At 41.3% G+C, this 19,042-nt stretch overlaps 1 protein-coding gene across 3 annotated transcripts in view; it reads left to right on the top strand.

Moving 5' to 3' along the window:
• The first annotated feature begins 2,857 nt into the window (after nt 1–2,857).
• Nucleotides 2,858–19,042, top strand: part of TBC1D9 (TBC1 domain family member 9) — an 80,812-nt gene continuing 64,627 nt past the window's right edge. For all 3 annotated transcript variants that reach the window (XM_077814440.1, XM_077814441.1, XM_077814439.1), the window contains exon 1: nt 2,858–2,984. In XM_077814440.1, the coding sequence (XP_077670566.1) occupies nt 2,858–2,984 (127 nt within the window). The remainder of the gene's footprint in view (nt 2,985–19,042) is intronic.

Here is a 19,042-nt window from a genome sequence, read left to right as displayed (position 1 = left end):
TTTGAACATATGAATTCCCCATGTAGGATGGTAGCGTAACTTTACATATAATGTTGCTACATACATTTCACCCTGGTATTATTGACCAGTGAGTAAGAAGCAAAGTGAAGGTTTGAACAGAACTGTTTTACTGGGGGGTTTTAGCCTTAATTTCATTTTCCCAATAATATTTTTTATCAATAAATGAGGCTAGGAGTTAAGTGTCTCTGTGTAAATACCAAGAATGAAACTTTACAGCCTGGAAGACTGGATAGTATAATTATTTATAGTGTGCTGTAAATATACATAGCCTAATATTTGGGAGGTATTCTATTGGCTTTAAGGTCAAGCATGTAGGGACTTCTCAGTCCCTCAAAAGTGTATCCAAAATCTCTGCAATGCGTTATGACTAGTGCAGCTGACAGCCATGAAAATGGCATTGGCTACAATAGAGCACAATAGAGAGAATGGGCATATCAAGAGAGATTGAAGTAGGAAGACAGTTTAAACCCCCTCATTGATGAGGTTCATTTAAACTTGAGGATAGATTATTTTCTTGATCTAAAACCAAGATACACCTTAATTCCAGTCTGAATTTGTCTAAGTTTTTAATTGAAAGTAATTATCCATTGGCACCAAAGGTCATGCTGGATTCTCCATCACTGACCACTTTTAACGGGCTGTTTTTCTTAAAGATATGGTCTAGGAAGTGGGGGAGGAGGGCGCTTTATGGTGTGTGTTATATAATCATAGAAACGTAGGGCTATAAAGGACCTTGAGACATCAAATCTAGCCCCCGGTGCTGAGGCAGGATCAAGTAAACCTAGATCATCCGTGACAGGTGTTTTTTTCAACCTGTCCTTGAAAACGTTGAATAATGGTGATTCCATAACCTCTCTGGGAAGCTTATTCTAGAGCTTAACTATCTTTATATAGATTTTCCTATGTGTCACTGTGTCAAAAGCCTTATTTAAAAACAAGCTATATCACATCTGTTGCTTCCCCCCATCCACCAGGCCAGTAATTCTATCATATGGGGGGGGGGGTCAGTTTAGATGAACACAATGGTCCCTTTGGGCAGTTGAATATTGTAGCCAATAGAGCTAGTTTATCCTTTTATTTTACTCATCTGTAATGCAAAAGCTTTATTTCATGTCATTTCTCATACCCCTCCTCCCCCGCTCCCCCCACACACAAGTGGCAGAAAGGGGAAAGCTTGAGTCTTCACCAAGAGGGAAAATCTCAGTTTTTTCAATTTCTCTTTGCAGCAGCTGAAGGAAAACGTAAAGTCTTCATCCCCACAATCTTGTAGCCTAACACAAACAGATCAGTGCTACATGGGGTCCTGGCTCCAATGCAAAATACAGATCAAGTGCCTTCAATCTGCCATACAACCAGTGGTGGCTGCTGTAGGCACGGTTGTGTTGAGTTCCCTGGGTGTTGTGGAGCCAGTTCCACACTCAGCACAGGGGAAGGTGGAGCAAGGGTGGGATAGGAACGTGAGGTACATTTGGGCGGGGCTTTTGTCCGCCAGCAGGAGCGGGATGGAGCGAGCGGAGCCTCCCCGGCTGCTAGGCGCGATGACAGGTGCGGCGCGTGACTGTCACTTGGGATTGCAGGAAGCAAGAAACGCCCATAATAGACTTTTAGGCTGGTCGCTGCTACGTCCGCTCCGCCCACTTAGAACCTAGATGCACCTCCCGGGGCCAGAGACGCCGCTGCGCCAGGGCAGAGAGGGGGCGCGCGCGCGCACAGGTGCAGTGGGAGGGGCCGTGCGCGTCCTTCCCGCAGCCGGGCCGGTAGGGGCTGGAAGCCCGCAGCGCGCGCGCCTCGGAGGCCTTTCTGGTGCATTTAACACTGGGAGTAGCTCGTCGCGCGCGTCTGTGCCTGGCGCCTGCTCCGAAGCATTAGTGCAGCCTTTAAGGCCGGCAGTGCTGTTCTGCGGAGCTCTGCCCAGGGCACCTCTGGGTGCGTGCCTGGGATTGGGGAGGAAGCTGCGCTGCGCTGCTCGGGTGGGGCGCTCGCCCCGTCACCTGCCTACTTGTGCAGCAGCGAATACGCCGCTTGTTGGTGGCCGCGAAGTTAATGCATGAGCTGTGTGCGATGGAGAGGGCGCTGCGTGTCCCCTAAGGCATCCGCGTAGCTCCGAGTGCTCCTCCCAGCTAGCTGAACGTGCTGAGGGCTGTCGCCGCCGCCCGACGCCTGAGGGTCTCTCTCTTGGGATTCTTGTGCAGCTCGTCACGCCAGTCCAGGCTTATTAGCTGGCGGGCCCCGTGTATGTTTGGAGAGGGGTGTGCCCCAGGGGATTAGAGTAGCAGCTGCGGTGCTGTGCCCAGCTTGTACGTGGCGAGCAGAGTCGCCTCTGAGCCTGTGCTTGTATTGCGGGTGGGGAGGGACGCCCGCCACTTCTGCAATCAGAGCCTTGCTGTGGCGCTGCTGCCCGCGAGGGTGCTTGGTGCATGGCGCAGGCAGGGCTGGGCGCGGGGAGGCAGCGCGGCTGGGCTCCGCGGCTGCTGGCGCTGATGTCACCGCTGTTCTCTTCGCTGCGTTGCTGATCCTGCCGCCGCCGCCGCCTCTCGCTGCTGCTGCCGCCTTTGCTTTAGCAGTGTAAGCGCGCCGATCGGGAGCGGCCGGCCGGGCTCGGTCGGGTGAGTGAGTAGGCGGTGGGGCGGTCACAGGGGGGCCGCTGCTTCCTTTCCATCCCCTGGCTCGCTCGCTCGCTCGCTCTGCCTGGGGCTTTGTTATCTCTCAGCTGGGTCGGACGGCGCGTTGAATGTGACCTGCGTCTCGCCAGCATCCTCCTGGCGCCACGGCTCCGTGAATGAGTTAAACCTTCAAAACCAGCCCCATCAAGCTGCCTTTTGTCTCTGCCGGGAACATGTGGGTGAACCCCGGGGAGGTGCTGCTGGCAAACGCCCTGTGGGTCACGGAGAGGGCCAACCCTTACTTCATCCTGCAGAGGAGGAAGGGGCATGGAGGAGATGGAGGCGGCGGAGGACTGGCTGGTAAGGGAGAAGAGGGCGCCTCTCTGTGTAGCCATGCTGTGCATTTCAAGCCTACTTTGCCTTTAGGTGATTTGGCCCAGTCTTAATTTTGTTTGAGCTCAGCATCTAGCACTTGGTGAAATGACTGTATTTAGAACAAGAGTGTTGCCCCATCTAGGCAGTGCATGTGCCTGACACAGGTAACCGGGAAAATCGTCTTTTCTCTCATACAGTGCTTTTGACTCTTGACACCAGATCCCCTCCTGCTTCTCTTCTTTTTGGCTTTATCATCGCTTATTTAATCACAGGAGTCATATATCCAGTGCTGCGGCTGTTCAGTCATTGTTTTTTGAATGATTTGTCAGAGGAGTATCATTTCCCACATCAGTAACAATAAGACAGTAGAGGTGTCAAGGGAGAGAGGGTGAATTCAGGTGAGGGGAACTGTGTGAATTAAAATAATGGTATTGGGGGAAAATGTAATCATAAAGTTTTGTGATTAGGGAGCTGTAACTATTTTTCACCACATTCGCAAGAGTTTTTATCTCTCTGCCAGGGAAAATATTATTCCAGTGGAGGGTTACTACTTGACAGTTACCAGAGTGCAGTAGTATTAGGGTAGCATTAAATAATTTGTCTTTATTTGTAAATACTGTAAAGGTTTCCCTGGTACTTTACAATTTCTGTGATATTTGTAATTGCATAATATTATCTAGAAAATAAAGTAGTGGTATTTGATCTCTTGATACATTCAGGTGCAATTTGCAGACGTATTTTGATGATCTTGCTTTTCTATTAGTACATATTGATTTTAGAAAAAAACCATAATGTATACATATCTGGCAGTAAGGGAACAGTTTTGCTTTTGAATCTCTACTGTATGTCCCTTTTGGGATGTCCTAGATGATGTATGTGTTCTCAGAAGAGTAACTTTTTTCATTCATATTATGATTGTATGAGTTCTCTAAATATTTAATATATTTTGACCAGTATAAATTATTACCACCAGCATTGAAAGCTTTACATTACTGGGATCATCTCACCCTGACAGTATTTTTATTTAAATATTATGTAACGTACACCTTTAATATTTTGATTCAACAGTGCCCTCCCTACCTATGGGTGTATGTATAACACAAAAAAGGTCTTGAAAATTATGAATTTTTCTAGATTAAAAAAATACATGAATTGGGAATGTAGAACTCAACTCAGTTTTATTACCAGCCGTTCTTCCTGAATCAATACAAATCTCTGAATAAGTGAAACTTATTCTTTTAAGATTTTTGTTTTTTAATCCGTGTATGCTGAAATGAAATTCCTCTAAACTAGTCAGAATAAACATTGTGGAGTGCTTGCATTTTTGGAGCTAAGCTCTGTGTAGCTTTATTAGAGAATTTCATTTTTCTTTGGGCCTGGTGTGTTGTCCTTGCTTGAAAATAATTTACAATCTAATAAGTGCCTTTGCAGGGTGATTTTTCCAATTATAGTGACACGCTCAGGGATATTTGTTCATTCTTCAGCCATCAGCATTGTATGTTGATGAACCTACTCAGAGGTGCTGGAACTAGGGTGCTGGGGGTGCAATGAGGGGTGCTACCCCACTCCCTGGCTTGAAGTGGTTTCTATTGTATACAGAGTTTTACAGTTTGGTTCAATGGCTCTCAACACCCCCACTATATAAATTGTTCCAGCACCCCTGAACCTACCTATTTTCTTCATAAAGAATGGCTGAAATACTGCTTCTCCTTGGCCATGGTAAGTTATCGGCAATCACTCCATATTGGCTGCTGGCATTTCCTTTCATGGAAATTATGGACACGAGTGACAAATCCATCTTAAATGACTCTCTCCCCTCAGTAGTCTGCTACTCGTAAATTTGGCAAAGAATTCATCACGTATTCTAATCCCCTGGATTGCATGATTGCTTCTTATGATTCTTTCCATTATCCTAATATTGTAGTATCTTTCCAGTCAGAGGAACAGTTATTGTGAACATTTGGGGCCTTATTCTCAACTGGCCTACAAAAAAAAAATGCAGCCTACATACATATCCAATTGTGTATGTGGGTGATGATATAACTGTAGAGATTTAGTGGCCACTTCTGAAAATGTATTCTTTTGAGTCTATACTTACATCGTTGAGTAGGGGTAGGACTGTTCCATTCTTTTGGAGTAAACCAGGCCACTGCATCCTCTTCTCTCAGTGTCTGATAGACCCACATTATTGGACGGGAAACTGAAGTTCAGAAAAAAAAGAGGAGTACTTGTGGCACCTTAAAGACTAACAAATTTATTTGAGCATAAGCTTTCGTGGGCTAAAACCCACTTCATCGGATGCATGCAGTGGAAATACAGTAGGAAGATAGATACACGCACAGAAAACATGAAAAAATGGGTATTGAAGTTAGATGTTCTGTTCTGGAGTTTTGATTCTTGAGATGTATTGTATACCATTAAGTGAACCACGTGAACACCAGTGTATATAGTATACAATATATAGTGCATATTGTCCTATGACAAACTCTTCTATACAGTCCCATATAATTGTTGTAAACTGCTGTTCAATTATGTTTGTTTGTATATGTGCCTTGCCTTGAATTGCACTTCACCTGGGAATGTGGTAATGGTAATAAGTAACTAAATCTTTCCTTTACTGCTAGCAGTTCTTCACACTTGAAATATTATCTTTAGGCTTTTGATTTTTTGTTTTTGTTTAGCAAGAAATATTTTTGTAGCCTTTTCCATGAGATGATATGGATACTGCTTGCTGATAGGATCATACCTAAACAAATATGCATAGTATATAAAAATAACCTTCATAAAATCATTAGTATTAGTGGTAATGCCCACAATTCTCAATCAGGAACAGGATCCCAGTGTGACAGGCGCTGTAGATCCACTCAAGAAGATGACAGTCTTTACTCCAAAGAATTTATAGTATAATTTAGTGTTTGCAATCTAGAACCAATCAAGGGGGAAATGAAACTTTTCTAGTGTATATATCTTGAGAGAACTCTTGGCACCACTTAACTTTGTCATATACTTAGGTAAACCTGACTAAAATACTCTTAAAATTTTTTTGCTTTTAGAAACCTAAGTGTCCCCCTACCTAGAGTATAAACTATTGAAACTTTACCTGAAGAAAAGCTCTGTGTAAGCTCAAAAGCTTGTGTTTCTCTCCAACAGAAGTCCAATAAAAATGATCACCTCACCCACCTAGTCTCCACTGAAACTTTACACAGTCAATAGAGGATGTATCTTGAAAAACTGATCACATTTGGGATGGTCCCTTAGAAATCCTGGAAATTGTGACTATAGTACTGTACTCTCAGAGCAGTTATCTGTCCCTGTTTAAAGAAACATGCAAGTGTAATTAGCAGGATGGTACTGCTTAAAGAAATATTTTCTTTCATTCATAATTCTGTTTGCAGTGACACAGTCCTGAAATTAGGTTAGTTAGATTATCCATTTTCATGCCCAAAAATATAGTCCATCAGTGGATATGGCATCAAATAACAGTTTGTAAAATTTGAGGTGGTCACTGTGGGAAAACAAATCATTCATACTTAAAGACAACTGAAAATATCGTGTATATAAGGTTTTCACCATGGTAGAGTTATCTGCATTCTTCGTGCTAAAAAGGAGACACAGTTTATCTCAGAAATGTGTCCTGAAGACGCAAACATTTTTTGTTTTTCCTTCTTGTGATGACTTCTGATGACCTGTTTTCCCCAGTACTGGCACACGAGGAAGTTTTGCCTTAGGTTTTAAAATGGCAATTGACTTGCAAACTAGTTAAAAGAAGAACTTGTTAACACAAGAAAGTTGCACCACTATAACTAAAGGTGTGAATGTTAACTATCCGCAAAACCCTGTTTGGTACTCCTATTTTGGTATGAGTGGCTTATTTTGGTTTAGCTTGGTACTTGTACTGTAAGTTCTTTGGGACAGGGACCACTTTTTTTGTTATGTTAGCAAAGAGTATGTTTACATTGTGGTTAGACACCCAAGGCTGGCCTGGGTCAGCTGACTCAGGCTCATGGGGCTTCGCCTAAGGGGCTGTGTAATTGCGGTGTAGACTTTGCGCTCCGGCTCCAGCTCGAGTCCAAATGTCTACACTGCAATTAAGCAGCCCCTTAGGCCAAGCCCCGCAAGCCTGAGTCAGCTGACCTGGGTCAGCTGTGGGTTTTTAACTGCAGTGTAGACATACCCTTAGAGCCTGGGCTCCAGCCCATGTCCAGGTGTCTACACTGCAGTTTTATAGTTCCACAGCCCAAACCCCACAAGCCTAAGTCAGCTGACCCAGGCCAGCTGCAGGTGTGCTGCAGTCTAGGCATACCCACAGTGACTGGAACAGTGGGCCATGGTCAAGGACTGGGACTCCTGTGAGCTACCACAATACAAATAATAAATTATAATAACTTAATAGCTTAAACTGATGATTTTGGTTTAGTAAAAATTGCTCTTCTGAACTCATATACTAACCAACATAGCTTTTTGTAGCAGTGTAACTATATTGGTTTAAAAATCAGTTTAGATTATACCACCGCAACTTTCTTTTGCAGAAAAGCCCTAATAGAAGATATGAGTTGTTGAGGTTTTTTTTCTTTCAATAAGGGGGGGAGGGGGAATGGAAATGGCTTTTGGTAAATTGGGTTTTAATAGCCGCTCTGTAAACTCACCCTTTATCTTGAATCACTTCATTAATATTTCAGGATAAAACTAAAAGCTTATTTTCATGGTTTTAAAAAAAATCAGTGTTTTGATTAACATTGTTCGTAATGAAATCACATGTCACTTTTTATACTAGGTTTGCAAGCTTTTTCGGTATGTCTTATGAAGTGTCTGACCTTCAGACATGGAGTTTGATATTCTCTCTGTTCATCAATATGGCAAAGACCTTTATTGTATTATCTTCCTCGATGGTGGTAGGGATCCCCCATATCCCTATGACATCTTCTGTTTTTCCACACTTCAGATTTCCATTCTTCTCCCAATTTGACAGCAACCAGTTCTCTTGACCTAAGAGATCTTTGGCCAGACCTAGTTGGATACAAAGTGGTTGTGGTTGGGCAGCACAAAGTGCTCCTTCCCTGTGAGGGTCACATGTCTATATGGGATTTTCACCCTTGGGCAGTTGGGCAGTGAGAGATTGAGAGATGAAGTAGAACTTGGATCTTCCCCATGGTGGCACAGAGCTCAATCCTTGATATAAAATTCCTGTGCATGCCTTAGGCATTTATAAATGAAATAACCAGATTTTTTTCCTTCAAATGTAGTGCTTAATTTTAACACAACAAATAGATTAAAGAGAAGACTCTGGATATTAAACACATTCATATAAAGTGCACAGGTAGAAAGTCCGGGGTTGTGGTTTCTGTGGCTGATTTGTATAAACAAAAAAGAGAAGCATCTTCCTTTTGCTAAAAATGTGGTTGCTTGATATGAAGTGTGGTTGCTTTTTGTTTTTGTTTTTTTTAAAGGGACCAATTGTTAAAGTATGTTTGGATCTCTAGGCAAGTAGCAGATTTTGTGTTTGTTTTCAAGAGTCATGTCTGTGGTATGAATTGTTTTGTAAATCAAGTATTTTTGTTAGCAGCTGGATCACCCCATGTATGAAAGCGCTCATTGCAAGCTGCGAAGTAGTACTGTAAGTCCAGAAAATGTTGCCAAAGATCTTTCTAGTACTTAATTGGTAGATGGCTGATTTTGCTGGTGTAACATTGTCTGTCTGTTCTCACCAAATATTTCTTTGTAGTGGGGAATGAGGATTGTCGCTGTTCCATTGGAAAGTAGGAATGGGAAGAGACTGGTTGACTGGTTCTTGTTGGTGAATGCCAAGTTTAAATGACATGAAATGAAAGTGTCATTGTTACCGTGCACAGTACCATTATGTGGTACTGTTGAGCTTATGCCAAGATGATGATGATACCCCAAGTTTGGAAAAGGAATACGGTTTCCTCCCAAGTACAACTAAAGGATTTCTTGTGGTTGAGGAAAGCATTGTTTATAAACCTTTATTTGTAGATACTGAAAGCATTTTTGAAAAATCACCCTTTAGTCCAACTTGTCACCTGACTCTATGAAAGATGTTTCATGCTTTTGCAAATTTTGCACCTGTTTTTTTTTTCATTCCTGTTTAGCACAGACTGCTAGGATTTTATATTTCAAACTCAGTAGATACATAGTTTTTGATAAGGAACATGTGCTTTATGCAACTTGAAATGAAATAATACAGTTTGTGCAAATAACATATTGCACATACGTAGGCCACCATTTATTCCCTTGAGGCATATGAGTGTGTTTGTTTAAGTATTGGAACTTTGATTTTAATCAGCTGTCAACTTTCACACACCCAGACTAATATTCCCTCTTCTGCCATATTCTTTCTTCACTCCTTCCACCCAATCCCTCCCCACTTCTTATTTAAAAGGGGAAAAAAAAACAACTTAGCAGGTCTGTTGGGTTTTCGTCTGGAACCCATATACTTCTAATATATCACTCATGACTTAATGTCTGCATCAGAGTCTATTAAACTGGAGATACCTGGGGGCTCAGTGGAAAGACCACCAGACCTTCTTACACCCCTTTTGATGTAATTTTAAAGGCATCTGCAGTTATTGTGCCTATACATATTCTGGGTTTGTCTACACTGGGGAAACAAGTGATAGCATTTTAAAATGCTATGTAGCACCTAGCATTGACAAAGACAATCATGGACGTAAATTCAGTTTTGTCTTTCTCAGTTTGCAGCCAGACTGCTCCAGTGCTGCTAGTAGCTTTGCCAAACAGCAGCAGAGTGAAAATAATTAGACTTAGGTCAGTTTCATTTTGGATATTCAGAAGCCTGTGGTCATCAAGTAAACTGTTGAGCCATGTCAATTTCATATGAAGACTGCTTGGGGAAAAAGGTGTGAACAGCAGCAGAGGCAGGCAGTGAAAGCATTCACATGGGTAGAAGACTTTAAAACAGAAGGTTGAGAGGGGATTAGATCTTGTCTACATTAGAAAATATGTTGTGTGGGGGAGGCGGGTGTTTGTTTTGGTTTTGTATAATCTAAGGTATGAATTTAAATGGATATAGTTAGATCTGTATAACCCCCATGTGAACTCTCTTATTCTTGTGTTGGTGGGGTTATTTTTTTGGGCTTAGTTGATGTTGCCTGGGAAGGAATTCAAGCTAAATGTATAATTACTCGTAAAACATTCCCTTTTAGGCAAGCCCTTAGGCCTTGTCTATACTGCCACTTAACAGGGCTGCAACTTTCTTGCTCAGGGTGTGAAAAAACACACCCCTGAGCGCTGCAAGTTTCAGCGCTGTAAAGTGTCAGTGTAGACAGTGCACCAGCACTGGTCGCTACTCCCCTCGTGGAGGTGGTTTTCTTTTTACAGCCGCAACTACACAGCCACAGCAGCGCTTTAATGTTGCTAGTGAAGACATAGGCTTTGCTAATCTAAGGGTTTCTTCTTCTCTAAGGGGTTGTCTACACTGCCCCAGGGTTTGGACTATGGGGTGTGAGCCCATGCACCAAAGTGCTCTGTGGATGCTGTAGGTGCGGAACTGAAAGATTCCTAGTTCCCATTAACATAGTCCTCTTCAAACAGAATCTTCATATCTATCAGTCACCCAGCCAGTTGCTGCAACACTTCCTCCCCAAGCAGAATGTGGGAATGGCACGCTGGTAGAAATCTCAGCACTTTCCTTGCTTCTCAAAAGTTAAACCTAGCCCTTGCCACCTTCAACAGGATGTTGCTTCTAGACCACACTGTCGGCACTATTGTCAGACTAGAATGTTCAGTTTTCCAACTAGTAGAAGTTTGTTTAACTTTTTGAGAATGGCATCAATGTATTAATCTAGTGCAGTGGCTCTCAACTTTTCCATACTACTGTACCCCTTTCAGGAGTTTGATTTGTCTTGCATACCCCCAAGTATCACCTCACTTTAAAACTACTTGTTTACAAAATCAGACATAAGCATACAAAACAGCACACTGTTACTGAAAAATTGTTTACTTTCTCATTTTTACCATTTAATTATAAAATAAATCAATTGGAATATAAATATTGTACTTACATTTCAGTATATGTGTACAGAGTATATGTATACAATAACAAGTCCTTGTACGATATTTTAGTTTGTATTGACTTTGCTAGTGCTTTTGATGTAGCCTGTTGTAAAAGTAAGCAAATATCTAGATGAGTTGATGTGCCCCCCTGGAAGACTCCCCTGCATACACCCAGGGGTATGTGTACTCTTGGTTGAGAACCACTGATCTAGTGTCATTCATGAAGTCCATAGAACTACTCACACGAGTAAGGCAAATTGGATTTGTATCATAATATTAACTATGGAGCTTTGAGTATTGTTTACGCTGGCCTTTAACAGGTATGTCATTGGACCTCTTCCTGTAATAAAAATAAATGAGTGAGCTGATTACCTAATCAACCACGAGGACTGCCTTGCAAAAGTAGGGGAAAATAATGATTCATTGTTGTGACTAAGGAAAATTAAAATTATCTTCTCATACTGAATGTCTTGGCTATTTTGTTTTTGTTGTTGTTGTGAGTCACTATTTTTATAACCTAGCTAATGACATCCAAGCTTTAGGACAACTCTTCACAGCCTATTAAATCTGTACAAAATTTAATTCTTAGGGCCAGGTCATGGTGTAAATCAGCATAGCTTCATCAAAGATTGCCTCTAGGGGTGACAAAGTAGTTAGTTCTATAGACCTACATAATCCTTTGGTGGAGCTTCCTACATCTTTAGCAACTGTACTGGGAGTGTGACGGGGCAATTTCCTGCAATAGCCTTGAAAAAACTTACTGAATTAAGTTTAAGTATCTGTGGAGTCCACTGTATTGAATGCAAAGGTAATATATTATTTTGAGCACTTTGAAGTGTGAACTTCAAAGGACTATCTTGAATAATGGGTCAGACAAGAATGGACTTGAAAAAACAGTGTCAAGTGGTTTGCCTGGAAAATCTCTAGGGGGAGGTGAATGCAAATTCCCACCTCCAGTTATGCAGGCACACAGCCTTTTGAAGCTGTGCCCTGAGGAAGGGCCCCTTTTCTGCTGATTATCTGTTCCTGGAATCTGAAGATCAAAGGCCAAAGCTGTATAAAGGAAAGACATAGGGCTTGTCTACACTGGCAATTTACAGCGGTGCAAATTTCTCGCTCAGGGGTGTGAAAAAACGCCACCCTGAGCACAGCAAGTTTCAGTGCTGTAAAGCACCAGTGTAGACAGTGCCCCAGCGCTGGGAGCTGCGCCCCTTGTGGAGGTGGGTTTTTTTTAGAGTGCTGGGAGAGATGTCTCCCAGCGCTGCGCCACGACCACACAAGCCACGTTAAAGCGCTGCCAGTGTAGACTAGCCCTAACCCATTCCTGAGGGATCACTGTCCTGAGATAAAGCTGTTATGAACTTATGACCACAGAATAACCCCGTTGTTGGAGTTGGGTGGGTGATCTCTGGTAGTCTTATTAACATGCATGTAGGTTTTTTTATTGTTTTTAATGTTTTCTCTCTAATGCTTTCAGCTTAATAAATGTGTTTGCTTAGAGCTATGTGGTAACTTTGGGCAATTACACTGCTTATAGTCTCTGAAGAGAAAGCAAAACACTGAAGTTGGCCTGTCTAGGCATTCTGGCTCGCTGCTACAGTGAAGGCATGGAATTGTGTAGCCTGAAAAAAACCAATCATCGGGAGCGAGAGGCGAATCTCTGCCCAAGAGAAGTGATGGCTGTGGGGAGCCAGAAGACTAAAAGTGGGTGCCCTTGCTGGCCATGGAGGGGGAAATACAGGTGCAGTTGTCCTCAGCTCTGACAGGGTCTTTAACAATTACTATTTACAGAAGTATCCATTATGGGCTCACGAAGTATAGTAGAAGGGGACCATCAACACACTTCATGTATTGGGAGGCCATTGATTGTACGTCTTTTATTTAGTGTTTAAAACGTCACACTGAAAAGTAACATGAATGTTTTGAAAAATTACTAAGAAGTGATATGATTTTGCATGCTCTCCTAGGGTCAGTTTGGGACACTTCCCCTTCCTCCCCAGTCATAGAAGCGAGTGGTTCTGTAAGTAGGCCCAATGAGGTCAATGGGACTGTTTGTTTGAGTAGTGCTCACCAATGTGATGGAAGGGGTGAGGGGGGAGCATCACAATCTGGCTAAATCTTTGTTCTGTTTGAGTTTAGTTGATACAACATGTAGTGCTGGACTTGCTCTTATGTCTTAAAGATTTACATACTAAACTGCAATAGAAAAAAATAAATATTTGACTGAAGATGACCTGAAAATTGTCCATTTGATTGTACACTATGGTTATTCTTTGTAGAGTGATTCTGACTTTTTTTAGTAATGGATGGAAATTTTTAAAATAAATGTTAAGAAAGAAAAATGTGAGTTATCTTTATTTTGGTAGGCCACATGTAAAATTATGCAAATTAAGAAGAGCTCTGCATAGTCCTGAAATGAATCCTCTGCAGAGAGTTACTATGGCAGTTTACGATCATGGCTCCACAAAGGCCCTAGTGACCATACTCAGTGAGAAATCAGTCATGGCAGCTCAGTATGTCTTCAGTAAGAGTCAGTTTTTCTTTGTGCAGGATGCCTATTATACTGAACGTTGTGGGAGTAATGGATCATTGGGATTGAATGGAAAAGTCCAAAAAATCAGTGAGTTAAAACTTGCAAGTTGAACTGGAAGTTTCACAGTCTGCTGTTGTCCTCAGCTTTTTGACAAATAGCTTGTGTAATAGACAGCTGTTGCTGTATCATGCAATGACTTTAAGGTTTGAAGGGCTACTGTGCTTCATCATCCAGGTGACCGTGTCTAACCTGGTTTTAGATAACCAAAAAATGTTGCCAGAGAGTCCAAGTCCCTGATCTTGCAGTCACCTTTGTTCTACCTCACATGAAACCCTCTTTGTCTAAGGGGCTCTGTGCAAGTACAAGTGTCCACTCATGTGGATGTGGTTTCTCTAAGACGGGGAGGAGGCCAGAGGACTGTGTGCGCCCATGTGTGCATCTTCAAATATAAAGTTTTCATAAAACCAAACAAATGGAGGATTACTCTATAGGACTGTCTTTAAAAACTTGCCTAGGTGGAATATAATATGCTTTCAGTCAAAACACCAATTGCTGCACCAAAATCTGCAGAAGCTATTTTTACTGAAAAATGAAATTATTGAATATACTTAAAGAGAGGCAAAAAATGGGGCTTAGAAACATTGTCCATGGCAAACATTTCAAGAAGACTGTGGTTTGATCTCTGTCCTCTTAATAACATGCAAATAATTTTTATTTCTGTAAATTTCTCAACTGCTTTATTTCTCAACTGCTGTAATAGGTGTTAGCATATTTGAGTATCCAAACATCAGAAGACCTATCAAGCTTTAGTCTTAATGATATTATTTTTATACATATAGCAGTAGTATAAGACGTGCATGTCCTGTCCCCTCATCTCTCTTCTTCTCCCAACCAGGGTACTGAGCACTTGCATCTCCAGTTGTTTTTATGGGATAGGTAGGTGATCAGCACTTCTGAAAACCAAGCCAGCAGTGTCTACAGATCCACGAAAGAGGGGATCACAATGAAATCAGGATTGTCTCTATTAAATCTCTTGCTGTGTTCAGATCGAGAGCGGATGTCTTTCTGGAAGATATGCTTTAATGAAATAAAAGTTACTGGACTCAGTACAGCAGTAACTGGGTGAAATTTAATGGTCTATGGTATACACAAGGTCAGATAATCTAATCTGGCTTTAAAATCTATGAAAATGAATTATTTTATTTGGCTGTAAAGGACACAAGTGCAATAAAATAAGCCAGTACAGACTAGTCTCTTATCTCTGTATCTTGTCAGTCTCCCATGATAGTATTAGCATGTCTCTCAACCTGCCAGGCCCAAATGTGAGACACATTGTGCAGTGGGCACACACATTGTTCATGCAGGAAATGTAAAATGCTCTAGAATTCCTTCCTTTAGTGTCAATAACTCTTTCTATAACCTCAATTTCATGATTCTTTATTTCTGATATAGTAATTTTCAGCAATAAAGGTAAAGGGACACCAAATTTGTGAAGAATGTAGGGAACTTGGGAGTCTAAAATTACCGACATCCCTCAAACTAAGGGACATTTTGAGAGATTGGGTACAAGAATAGTTTAAAAGGACAATGTCAGATCTCTTCCTTGATATTTTTTTATAAGTTAAAAGTAGTTTTGGATTGAAATTTTTTATTAAAGTTAATGTTTAAAATCAAATGTACACAAGTTAGGAAGGAAGATACTGTACATCTGGGGTCAGGCTTAAATTATGAAAGGATATACAAGTTTCGGTTACAAGGTTCATAAGATACATACGTCGTACATAACCAGCATAGACCCAGATTGGGATGCGGGAGTTTTTAAAACTTCAGTGGATAGGTGGGCTCGGGTACGCCACGCATAGAATGTATTTAGAGTCCAAGTCTGTATTGGTGTAGCACATAAGTACATGGGTGGGGTGCATCCCTTGGTTCATCAGGGAAGGAAGTGGGTTATTTTTCTGGCTGACGGTCTCAGTTACTTGACCTGGTACTGACTGTGTCCTGTGATGTGCTCCATGTAGATGTCTTTGGACCACCTGATGGTGTTGGACACCATGAGCTGTCTCATGTGCCGGATGTAGCGCTGACCAACTCCGTGCACACTCAGCACTGGCTCATTGTGGGTGTCCCACGCGCCCAAGGCTCCCACGATCAGGGCGTGGATCTGGACCTTGTAGCCCTGGGCTCTCAGGGTGTCGGCCAGCAGGGTTTATTTTGACACTTTACAAGCTCGGGCCTCGCCTGACTCCCCCTGCCAATTTTTCTGATTTTACAACTATATTTTTCTGCTTTTTTGTAAGTGCTTTTCCTCTCCTCCTGCTTTGTGAGAGAGCTACACAACTAGAGGAAACTGACGCCACTGTAGTGTAGTGTAGACACTTGCTACAATGATGAAAGGGCTTTTTCTGTCCCTGGAGTGAATCCACCCCCATCAAGAGGTGATGGTGACTATAGATGACTCTGCTGGGGCTTAAGTTGTCTTAAATACATTTCTCAGGTGTCTTTGAGTATTTCAGCCTAGGTGTAGACAAGGCCTTAAGCTGCAGCATGTTGTCAAGAGCATAAAGTAAACTGAAAAAAGAGAAACATGTTTTTCCTCTAGTATCTTTCATGTGTAGTTATTTTAGAAGTTACTTTGAACAATAGTAGATCAAAATATTCAGGAGAGAGAATGTGTGATTTTATATGTTTATTTGGAAGTTAATAATGTCCTGTAATGCTAATTATTGCTCTGACCCACAACTGGCTCCAGGCAGACTGACAACTACAATTAATGAGAGGTTTCGAGTAACAGCCGTGTTAGTCTGTATTCGCAAAAAGAAAAGGAGTACTTGTGGCACCTTAGAGACTAACCAATTTATTTGAGCATGAGCTTTCGTGAGCTACAGCTCACTTCATGCATCCGATAAAGTGAGCTGTAGCTCACGAAAGCTCATGTTCAAATAAATTGGTTAGTCTCTAAGATGCCACAAGTACTCCTTTTCTTTTTACAATTAATGAGGTTTCATGCAAGTGCAGTCTGCCCACACAGAGTAACTTGCAGAATCAGTGTAGTATTTCAGGCTCTGATCCTGTAAACATCTGTGTCTATGGGATTATTTCTGTGCATTAAACTACTCACCTGTGTGAGTGCTTGCAGGATCAAGGCCCTCATTTTAATTACTATGGGGCTGAGCCTATAAACCCTTACTCGAGTAATTCTTGCTCACAACAAAAACTAGTCATATGAATAAGGGTTAATAGGTTTTTAGTACTATGAAATTGAGATCTCTTTATTTTGTTGTAAGGTTTCTGTTAACAGACAACATTCTGAAATACTATACAAAAGTCCAAACAGTAATCATGTTTGTCCATAACTTTTCATGGATATAAAAATGGCTGTGTAATTCAAGGATTAACTCATGCAAGAGGATGTAACCATGATTAGGGTCATACATTATTTTGGGTAAATGAGGGTTTTAATGTGAATGAAGAAGTATATTTTTAGATTTTTTTTTTTTCAATTTCATCTTTTCGTTTGAACTCTCAAATCTATTCATTGCTATTATGTAGCAGAATATACTTGCTCTGTCATGAGTTGTTAAACTGGGAGATGGTTAAAATAGACTTTTTTTTTTAATAAACAATTAATACAATCACTTCCATTCCAAGGCTCTTCAGAGAGAGAGAATCAATTTAAACAGTTATTTCATTCTGCTTGCATCACCTTCCTGCACTAAAGAAACTGACCTATGGAGTAAAATGGAGCAGTTCCTTAAGGACAGCCTTCAAGGGTAATTGTAAGATTTGAACAGGCAATATTAATTGGCTTCATAACATCTGAATAATCACATTATTTAAAAAAAAAACAAATTTCTAAGCAATGTTTCTTGCTATCAAAATACTGTGTTCAGTTTTATAAATAAACCATAATACCTGTTAAGAGTGAAGATCTGGAAAAGAAGAGATTCACTGAAATCCTCTGTTTTTTTGTGGAGTGTTAGGAATATTCCTTCCCCTAGCCTCACCAGCAGTAGCATCTCTGCAATCTGTTTCTCCAGTTAAAAAGGATTCAGCACCCCTACGCCATAATTTTTATTCTCTTTCCCCCATCTCCAACAGCTCAGTGAGAATGAGTTAGAGAGGAGGATATTTTCCTGACTTGACACCGCTGAGCAAGTCAATGGGCTTGTGCTGCCTCCAGTGTCCTCAGATTTCAACTGTGACATACTTGTAGAGGTGGTAGCAGACTTCTCAGGACCACACTCACACCACATAGCTTTGGAAGTGCAGCAGCAGGAAAGAAATTGAGAAATTTTTAATTGCACGAAGTTCGGAATTTGCACCCCAAATCAGGAGATTTAACGGTGCTGCTTATCACAGTGAGAGCACACATGGCCTACAAATAATTTATTTGGCTATTGCCTCATGACTTGCATTTTTAATACTGTCTGCAAATTCATGGAGTTACACTCAAGCTTCTTCATGCTTTACAACTCTTTCAACACATTTAATGCAAATACAGAGCAGAAGCCCCTTTGCAGTTCACTTTTGCTTGTAGAAAATGTTGCCCTATACCCCAGTCCAATAAAGCACTTACATGCTTACTTTTTAAGGTTGTAAGGGACCACGCATATGCCTAAAACTATGCATGTGCTTAAGGGCTTTATTGGATCGGGGCCTTGTTGTTGTAATGGCAAAATTGTTTAATGTAGATGAGTTGCAAGATAATGCACATTTTAAAGGAACAATTTAAATTATTCTTGCCCATTGATTTTTGAATGGAGTCGAAACTTATCTAGGAGTATTTTGTAGAACGTTTCGGGAAGCCATCTGGTCAACAAACAGTAGTCGTCAAAAAGTCAAATAAGAAGTTCGACTTTGTGAAGCAAAGGTGTGTCAAATGACGCCAACTTGTCCAGTTAATATGGAGTATCTCTTGTTTAATAGAGAGTATCTCTTTTATTTTTTCTATTCAGCTTCTATTATAGGCATGCATCCTTTGAGCACTGCCTGCCAAAGTTCTGGTAACATATCCAGGTCTGTTTTCAGCATGATAATTGAGACTCCTTAAACAAAAAGGGTGGCTGATGGACATTAATGCAGTGGGAGGAGAAGATTACTTCCCAGCCCATCGGGCCCAGGAAGAACTGTAAATGAGTTTGTTTGAAATACATCAAATGAAAGTCTCCTATTCACTGTACATTGACTGTGGGTGGGATAATTCCAAATGTTAATTGACATTTGGACTTAAAAGCAACTCAAAAGGGAAAACGATCGGTTTGTGCTCTTTGTATCTTTCTGATGTTTAAAGAGAGCCTGAAAGGATACTTTGTCCCAGAAAAGAGGAAGGGTGAGGAAAGGGTTCTTTTCTTTTTTCACATTAGAAATTCCAGTTTTGTCTACCAGGAAAGAAAGCACAATGGAGAAGTCGTACAATGATGACATCACAAAACTGAAAATGAGCACTTGAAAAGGGGAAGTGAATGTTAGTGTTCAT

This window comes from Eretmochelys imbricata, chromosome 4 (genome assembly GCF_965152235.1).
Source record: "Eretmochelys imbricata isolate rEreImb1 chromosome 4, rEreImb1.hap1, whole genome shotgun sequence".
NCBI classification, from domain to species: Eukaryota; Metazoa; Chordata; order Testudines; family Cheloniidae; genus Eretmochelys; species Eretmochelys imbricata.
The sequence above is the reverse complement of the archived record's forward strand: the minus strand, read 5'-3'. Positions and strand labels throughout refer to the sequence as shown.